Consider the following 9,131-nt stretch of genomic DNA (forward strand, 5'->3'; position numbering starts at 1 on the left):
TTAATGTCTAAGAGTTGAAATTAAAAGAGTCCCAATCTGAAGTTCCTTTTATTTAGAAACCTTGAAGTTTTTTGGTGTTTTTAGCTTCTCCCTTCTGAAAATTTTTGAATGCTTTCTCATTTTCAAGTTTTTTCGAGTTTGAGGGAAATGTAGCAATGCAGGTGTTTTTTGTATTTCATTCTTACTTTGTGCCTTTTTCACTTAGGCATTAAGCAGTCACACTGCTTTTACCAAACACAGCGAGGAACTTGGAACTGAGGAGGGCGAGGTTGAAGAGATGGACACTTTAGACCCTCAGACAGGTCTGTTTTATCGATCTGCCCTGACTCAGTCACAGTCAGCTAAACAGCAGAAGCTTAGCCAGCCACAGCTGGAACAGACTCAGCTACAAGTGAAAACTCTGCAGTGCTTCCAGACTAAACAGAAGCAGACCATCCACCTGCAGGCAGACCAGCTCCAGCACAAACTCCCGCAAATGCCCCAGCTTTCCATCAGGCATCAAAAACTCACCCCTCTCCAGCAAGAACAAGCACAGCCCAAGCCAGATGTACAGCACACACAGCATCCCGTGGTGGCCAAAGACAGGCAGCTTCCTACCTTAATGGCACAGCCCCCACAAACTGTAGTACAGGTGCTTGCAGTGAAAACCACGCAGCAGCTCCCCAAACTGCAGCAGGCTCCGAACCAACCAAAAATCTACGTGCAACCCCAAACCCCCCAAAGCCAAATGCCGCTCCCAGCCTCGTCAGAGAAACAGCCGGCAAGCCAGGTAACGGAATATTGATAGCATGCAAAGTTAAACTTCTCTGTTCACGGAAAAAAATGAGAACATCATGACCCTATGGTGATTAGCAGTGCATTCTCCCCGGAAGAGGAGACTCAAAAGCCTCATTACGCTGGTATTACTTTACCCCTTCAGAAGGTTGACAGTAGGGAAGAAATGCATATATTAATATAGGAAGCAAAAAAGCATAGCACTCAGAACTTGATTTTCCAGGCGGTTTTTAATGAAGTCACTTCAGCATTGATCAACAGTGCATAGAAGCAATATCCCTAAATTATTTTTAAGTATAAAATATTTATTTCCATGCCTGTAAAACTCTTATTTCTGTGGCAATAATGCTAAGTAAAGTACAGTCTTTCAAGGAGCTTCATTGACCACCTTCCTTTGTAGTTTATATGATCATTATTTGGTTAATAAATTTATCTTTTAGATTTCAGAGGAATTATCTGTGGATATTGAAAAGAAAAATCATATGAGGGAAAATCAGTGGCTTTGGAGTGATAAGTGTGTTACATGTGTATTATAAATACATGTATATGTATACACACACACAGAGTGTGTTTGCATAAATGCATTTTGAAGCAAAAGAGTGAAAAAAAGAGCCTACTTCTTATTTTAAAAAGCTGAAGATGATCTGAAATAATTTGAGATGAGTTGAGGTGTGCGGTTTGGGAATGTAAATCCCAAAGGAAAACAAGGCTGCTGTGACTTCTCCTGTACTGCTCTCAACCTTGGCTGGCTGAACAAAGGTCCTCTAACCCCTCCTCTTTCGCTAGGTTTCTTAAAAGGAACCAGATACTTTCCCATCCAGCCCTCTTGTTAAAACACCGAGCTTCAAAATATCTTCCTAGTGTACCACACAAATGTTTCTTTTGCCATATTGTCTGGGGTGTTTGATAGGTTTTCTCAAAGAGATGTAGCTGTAACACACACAACCCCAATTTGTTTTCAGGTGGAGCAGCCAATTATAACCCAAGGATCCTCTGTTACAAAGATAACTTTTGAGGGGCGCCAGCCTCCCACAGTTACAAAGATAACTGGTGGCAGTTCTGTGCCTAAGTTGACATCACCAGTTACAAGCATATCTCCCATTCAGGCCTCTGAGAAGACAGCAGTGTCAGACATTTTGAAAATGTCTTTGATGGAAGCTCAGATTGATACAAATGTAGAGCATATGGTAGTGGACCCCCCAAAGAAGGCTCTGGCCACTAGTATGCTCACTGCTGAAGCAGGATCTTTACCCACCACCCACGTGGTGGTGGCAGGGATGGCGAATTCCACTCCCCAGCAACAGAAATGTAGAGAGTCCTGTTCAAGTCCATCTGCCGTTGGCCCTCCCCTAACGACAAGAAAAATCGATGCACCAGGAGTGCCTACGACAGGCCAGTTCATGCGTATTCAGAATGTAGGCCAAAAGAAAGCTGAAGAGAGCCCGGCAGAAATTATCATCCAGGTAAGAATTAGAAGGAACACAAGAAATGTTGGGCATCTCGGGGGTTTTGGGTTTGGTGTGTTTGGGGATGTCCCAGGAAGAGGGAAGCCAAATGGCAAGGAGATTATCTTTGAGATGGCATATGACAAATTCGGGGTACTACCTGCTGCAAAGATACAGAGTTATATTTCTTCTAAAAGGAAGTCCTAGAAAATTGAGAGCGATTGTCACACAGCACACCTTAGAGGCCATCAAGGGCCCTTGAGCCCAAGTGTCCAGGGATGCAAGTCACACTTCCGGTGTTGACTCAGGAAGTCCACCGAGAAGGTCAGCGGCTTCCCAAGTCCAACTTTGGGCTCGCCAGTCTTTGCCCAAAGGGTATAATTAGTCTGTACTCCTGGGATATAACTGGGTTGTACTCCTATTTCTAGTTAATTTCAGGGACCCTTTCCTTGCAAAAACACAGTTCTTGATCTTGATCCAAATTTATGGTTTTCAGGACAGTAAGACCTTAATGCGTTTAAAGTATCTGGAGAAACATGTAAGAGAATGTTTCTTAATAACTTAATTTTATATCTAACTTGGGATTAACTCTAAAGCTTTGCTTTTTATTTCAATCATTGTTGTTATTGAAAACTCTTGTAGTTACTGTCCTGCCTTGGTAAGTACAGGCTTGGGAATGTAATGGATTATTCATTGACAGTAGGTCTTCCTGCGCCTCACAGTCCCTTCATTTTAAAACTCATCTGTCATCACATGTAACGGACCCAGACTGAAGTCCAGGCTAGCTTTGACGAGTTGTGTTTTATTTCCCTCTCTCCTTGCAAGGTATCAGGCTGTTTTCTTGACATTTGTCATTTTTTGCTTGTAAGGTATCAGAGCAGCACATTTTAGTTAATTGAGAATTTGAATTCATTGAAACATAGTCTAGTATTTACTGTAGATTCACTGCGGTGCGACTTAGAAGTTCCTGTAGTAAATTTTGCCTTTCCTATGATGCCAAGCCATGAAAGAATGTCAACTGGCCGATGGTAATCCACATATGACATAGCAAGAATAGGGGAAGTGCTTCGACGCAAATAGATCTGACTATTGAATTATTCAAATAATTTGTTCCTTCCTGTAAAAACAAATGTTCGTGAACTAAATAATCCTTGACCAGAGGGGTTTTTTACATGTTTTTTCCCCTGAAGCAGTTGGGTTTGGTGGGAAAGGAGTACTTTCCTGGCTTTGCCATTCACTGTGTGACTTTGGCAAGACTACTTACTTAACCTTCCTGTGCCTTGGTTTTCTCGTCAGTAAGATGGAAATAAGGAAACCTACTTTACATGTACACAAAATTGAGATGAAGTACCTGGCACAGTAGCTGGCTTATAGTGACTGCCAATAAATGATAGCTATAAAACTGTTTTTACTAAAATTTACTGTGGCTTCTGGGGATTTAAATTGGTATACTCACTAAATTGAAAATAATTTCCAAATAATTCGTTTATTTGGAAATCATTTTCTGTATTTAATGAACAGGAGTGAAAATGTAATTCGTTTCATGTATCAAGGATGTTAGCTAATGAGTAGGTTCTTTACAGAATATGCAGCTAATTTCTAGCATGTGCCACATGCTGGGTTGCTATGTCAGAGGGAAAAGGAGCCTAATGATCAAGAACTGAGCTTCTGGAGTCAGAAATACCTAGATTTGAATTTCAGCTGTACTCCTTAGCGGCATCGTGGCTTTGAGCAACAGAGTTAACCTCTGCCCTCAGTTTCAAGACCTATGATGAAATGGAAACAGTAACACTTACCTCCCCAGGTTGTTCTGAGCATTGAGAAAATGTTTATGAAGCAGCTAGTTAGGTGTCTGTTATAGAGTAATACTCAATAAGATTAGCTCCTGTTATTAGACTCATCATTAATATATTTTTAGAAAATGTTCAGGTCTCATTAGTTATGCTTAGCTTTGACCCAAAGTATTGATTTTTACAGATTAAATAACCTGTTGGCATGGGTGAAGGAAGACTGCAGAAGTTTTTTGATTCCTTGAAAACTGTTCTGTAAAAATTCAGCATGTTTTTGATATTAAATGCTTCGAGTGAAAAGCACTGTGCTTTGTAGATGGCTAGTCTGTATTTCATTCATTCATTCATTCATTCATTCATTCTACATGTATTATTGAACCTCTATGTTCCAGGCACTGTACTAGGTGTGAGCACAGAGGAGTAAATGTATCTTCTATTCTGAAGGAGTTTATGCATGTGGCATTCATAGAATTATAGAACTGCAAGGATCTTTAGAGTATATCTTCTCTAATTATTTTATTTTACACAAGGTTAAACTAAAATTCAAGGAAGTAAAATGACTTATTCAGAAGTCCACAGCAAGTCAGAGCCAGAGCTGAACGGATATCCTGACCCTGACTGAGACTTTTGCCCAGTGAAAAAGTCCACCTAGTAATGAGCTAAGTGGAACAGGAAAGGGACGAGGGTGAGGGAGGATGAACAAACAAACAAAAAACCACCCTAGGATCAATGCCGAAACATCTTGCACCATTTTCTTTTCTTTTCTTTTCTTTTCTTTTCTTTTCTTTTTGTCTTTTTAGGGCCGCACCTGTGGCACATGGAGGTTCTCAGGCTAGGGGTTGAATCAGAGCCACCGCTGCCAGCCAATACCACAGCCATAGCAATGCCAGACCTGAGCCGCCTCCACAGCCTACACTGTAGCTTGTGGCAATGCTATGTCCTTAACCCACTGAGCAAAGCCAGGTATTGAACCCACATCTTCATGAATACTAGTCAGGTTCTCAACCTGCTGAGCCGCAATGGGAACTCCTTGCACTATTTTCTCAATAGTATTTAAATTTGCCTCTCCCCCCAGTAGAAGGTTGTTTTGGTTAGGTATATTTTCAAAGTGCTGATATCCAGCTTTGCTCTGGGTTTTTTTTTATGTTAAAGATGCATTATTCATTTTCTGAGCATCTAAAGTGTGCCAACCCCTGTTCAAAGCTCTGGGCATTTAGCAGTGAAAAAGATATTCAAGATCTGTGCTCGGATCCATATTCTGTTGGAGCTTGCGTTCTAAGGGAAATAAGAAAAGAGATGATGAATGCAATGAAGAAATTCTAACAGGATATCATGGGGAGACCGACACAATACTGTGGTTTCAAGGACATTGAAGGAAGGTTTCTCAAAGCCTTTTACTCTAAGCATTTGAGATAAGATGCAGATTACAAGGTGAAACTAACCATGTAAAGATTTGGAGGAAAAGTATTCCAGGAAGAGGGGAAGAGCTAGTGCAAAGGCCCTGTGGTACAAGTAAGTTTGGTATCAGGCTGGAGCCATGGTAAAGAGTTCAGTTTTTATAACAAATATAGCAAGAAACAATTATAGAGTTTTAAGCAGGAGTGTGATATGAACTGATATACCTTTTAAGAAGGTATATAATGAGAAAGAAGAATCTGTCTGATAAGGCAATGTGAGCATAGTATGTGTTTATCTATTGGTAATTTTATTGTTTAAAAGACAGCTTTGTCCTCTCCTATTTTCAATAAAGATTGTTATGTGAACCAAACAAATAATTTCCCCTTTGAACTACCAAAGGGCTGAAAATATATTGTGGTATCAGCAGATACCGCAGATAATAATAAGCAACATCCAATTATATTTACATTTACTTTTAAAATTTGCCTAATGACCAAATAAAATTGTCCTTCAAAGTCTTTCTCTTGAATTAGGCACAGACTTCAGCCTCCTTTGTTACAAGAGGCACCATCAAGAAGTGGAAAGATCACTTTGAATCGTAAAAGACTTGGATTTGAATCTTGCCTTTAACCCTGACCAACTGTGTGACCTTGATTAAGTCATTTACCATCTTAGTTTCCTCATTTGTAAAATGGGAATAATATTTTCCTTATAGTGTTGTTAGGAAAATGTAGTAGAATATCATATGCGAAAGTATCTAGCACAGTGCCTGGCATTTAGTAGTTGTCCAATAAATGTCGGTTTCCTTTTTGTCCTTCCTTATTGTTGTTGGGGAAACTCTTTCTGTTCCTTTTTTTTTTTTTTTTTTTAATCATAAGCTTCTCTCCTGTGTCTTCTCTTTCAGGCCATTCCCCAGTATGCTATTCCTTGCCACTCGAGCTCTAATGTGGTCGTAGAGCCCAGCGGGCTCCTTGAGCTGAACAATTTCACCAGTCAACAACTGGATGATGATGAGACGGCAATGGAGCAGGACATAGACAGTAGCACAGAAGATGGAACTGAACCCAGCCCCTCTCAGAGTTCTGCTGATCGGTCCTAGTGTTTTGGACACAGGAGTGCACTTTAAAACCTACTTGGTTACCAAGTGTCCAGGGAAACCCTTATATTTTGATGTCTAAAGAGAGCACTTTGCCCATGCTTAGGCTGTGGACCCTGAAACAGCAGTGTTTCAACAAGAATTGCTGCAGGAGTAGCATTTTAAAACAAGATAAACTCACAGGGGAATGTACTTTTTTTAAAACAGAAAAAAAAAATGCACCTCTACAGTGACATAAGACCTGATATTCTTTCTCTGTTGGACCTTGGTGGATGGAAAAGTGTGTCTTGCAGTGGGAAGAGACTTTTCCTGTGAATGTTTCTAAACTGGTTTCTACTGAGCAAACCACCATCAAAAAAAGGAGTGTGAATAGTTTGTATTTTGAAACAGTGCCCAGAACAGTTTTTTTGTTTTGTTTTGTTTTGATCTTATGTGTTTTTGCAAATCCCTGGAAGTACTGAATTGATTAACATTTTACACCTGCTCCGTTCATATTTTATAAAATATCTAGAGAAATACTGGCATTAAAGGATCCTTGTTGAATGGTGGAAATCAGATCCCTAACCAGTAGGAAGGGCTTTTTGGGTGGCTTGTACATTCTCACCAATTGTATGCTAATTTATTATGTTCCTTTGTGCTCTAGGCAGCACACTTGCCTTCTATTTATTTAAATGTAAACATTTCAAAGCAGGCCATATTCCTTCTGACAAATTTCCTGTAAACCAGGATTGCCTACCCTTTCCACCTCCCACCTTCCCCCTTCTCCTTTTAAGGAAACTTATGAGAAAATGTTTCGTTGTGAAACAGAGGAAAAGAAACATTTTCTGGCCCAAAGGAAATGTTCAGTTATGTTCAGGAAAACAAATTATTCATATGATGCTATCGTAACATTGAAATTGCACATTCGTGTTGGACTGAGACTTTGAAAATAGCCTTTACATGCTTTTGTTTAACCTCCCTTTGAAATGTATAAAAAGTTCATTTAAGCTCTAAATGTAACGTTTTTAAGCATTCTACCTTTTTAGGACATGATTTGTTTAAGCAATATGTTTGGGTCTTGTTGATCCTGTCTGTCACAAGTAGAGTGAGGGGTACGAGGGTGGGAGGGTAGGAGTCAGTTTTGACAAGTTGTGGCAAAGGAAACTGTCCTTTTCATTTTTTTTTTTTAAAGAATGTAAATAGAAAAGTTTTTAACGGTTTTATATAGATTTCACTATAAATAAGCATTTTAAGTGACAAATGTTGAACTGTACATACATATATCAGCATAACTGCCCAGTTTTTTTGGTGCTGAAGTACTGTAAGTAGAATTCATCAACGGTCTCCTAATTTTTGCATCTATACCTGGAAAGAAAAAGCTGTGATCCAGTAGTAAATAAACTCCCACCGGAGTGACACTGCAGATTTAAACACAAGCATTCATAAGATGCACTGATCTCTGGTAGTTGTCATTATTTCTCCTAGGTGATAATGACTTATACCCATAGATGGAGCTGTTGGATGTTATTTTATTGTACAAATTCATGTTTAAAAGACTTTGCGACTGTTTCCAGTTAAGTAATTTTTTTAACCTCTTGGGTCATAGACTTCTTTGAAAATCTGATTACACTATGAACTCTCTCACCAAAAAGTTACACATACCAATATACATGTTAGGTTTTGCATATATTTTGAGGGGTGTGTAGGCCCCTAAGTCTATCCATGTATTCCAGGTTAAGCCCTCTGTTATGGTCAATTCCTTCCAGGTGTAAGTTTTTATAAAATAAAATATCTTTTAAATATTCATGGATCAGGTAACAAGAGCAAACTTGAATAAAGTTATGTTCTACTTGTGCATATTCTGGTACCATAGCTTAACCTTTCTCCCTTTGAGAATTTAGCCTTAATAAGTTTCAGCAACTGAAATGGCAAATGAAATTTCCATAGAATTTTTTAAAATGAGTATGTATTTATCAAGTGAGGGATTTGAATTTTTTAAGGTGTTAATTTCAAGGAGAGCGTGAATTGCATTTTTTTTTGACAGATATTAATTGAGCATCTTTTCTGTGTCCGGTGCTGTTCTAAGCACCAAGTGTACCATAATGAATACACAGAAAACCCTGCCCTTATGGGGCTGACAGACAGGGTTGCCCGCTGGTGAAATGGAGATGAGGGAGGGCTGAAGGAAAGAGGAAGCAGGAGTGGCTTTAGGCTCCTTGCCTGAGTGGATGGCTGGACATGCCATACATGGGTCTCAAGGCATCCTTTTACTGAAAGTTGTCGCATTAGCTCTATCAGTATTTCATGTTTTAAGTCCATAAATTAAATGTAACTTTGTCATCCTTGTGAAAGGTATTCAGAGATTTTGATGCTAATCCTACAAAATTGACAAAAGCCTCACAACTGTTACAGACAGTGATAAGATTAAAAACATTTGGTTTAAAGTAAACTTTGATAAATTCTTCGTACTGCAGATGCAGTTTAAGGTGCATTTAGAGAACTTAAAAAAACTGCTTCACTGAGATTAAATCACATGCCATGCAGTTCACCCATTTAAAGTATAAAGTTCAGAGCTGTTTAAAGTATATCGTTCAGAGTTGGGCAGCCATCACTACAGTCAATTTTAAAGCATATGCGTAACCCCCAAAG

The 9,131-nt window shown here is 39.2% G+C and overlaps 1 protein-coding gene across 50 annotated transcripts in view; it reads left to right on the plus strand.

The window, feature by feature from the left end:
* Window positions 1-8,339, plus strand: part of EMSY (EMSY transcriptional repressor, BRCA2 interacting) — an 87,947-nt gene extending 79,608 nt beyond the window's left edge. For 28 of the 50 annotated variants that reach the window (XM_005667141.4, XM_005667144.4, XM_084975268.1 and 25 more), the window contains 3 exons: window positions 206-769; window positions 1,737-2,237; window positions 6,312-8,339. In XM_005667141.4, the coding sequence (XP_005667198.1) occupies window positions 206-769; window positions 1,737-2,237; window positions 6,312-6,506 (1,260 nt within the window). In that variant the 3' untranslated portion in view covers window positions 6,507-8,339. Of the gene's footprint in view, window positions 1-205; window positions 1,221-1,736; window positions 2,238-6,311 lie in introns of those variants that run through there. The other 22 variants (XM_084975282.1, XM_084975287.1, XM_084975300.1 and 19 more) reach the window with 2 other exon arrangements.
* The last annotated feature ends 792 nt before the right edge of the window (window positions 8,340-9,131 follow it).

Source organism: Sus scrofa, chromosome 9 (genome assembly GCF_054392235.1).
Source record: "Sus scrofa isolate SSC_HxYL_T2T_F1_AM1 chromosome 9, Sscrofa_HxYL_maternal_Yorkshire_Landrace_v2.0, whole genome shotgun sequence".
In the NCBI taxonomy this organism is placed as follows: domain Eukaryota; kingdom Metazoa; phylum Chordata; class Mammalia; order Artiodactyla; family Suidae; genus Sus; species Sus scrofa.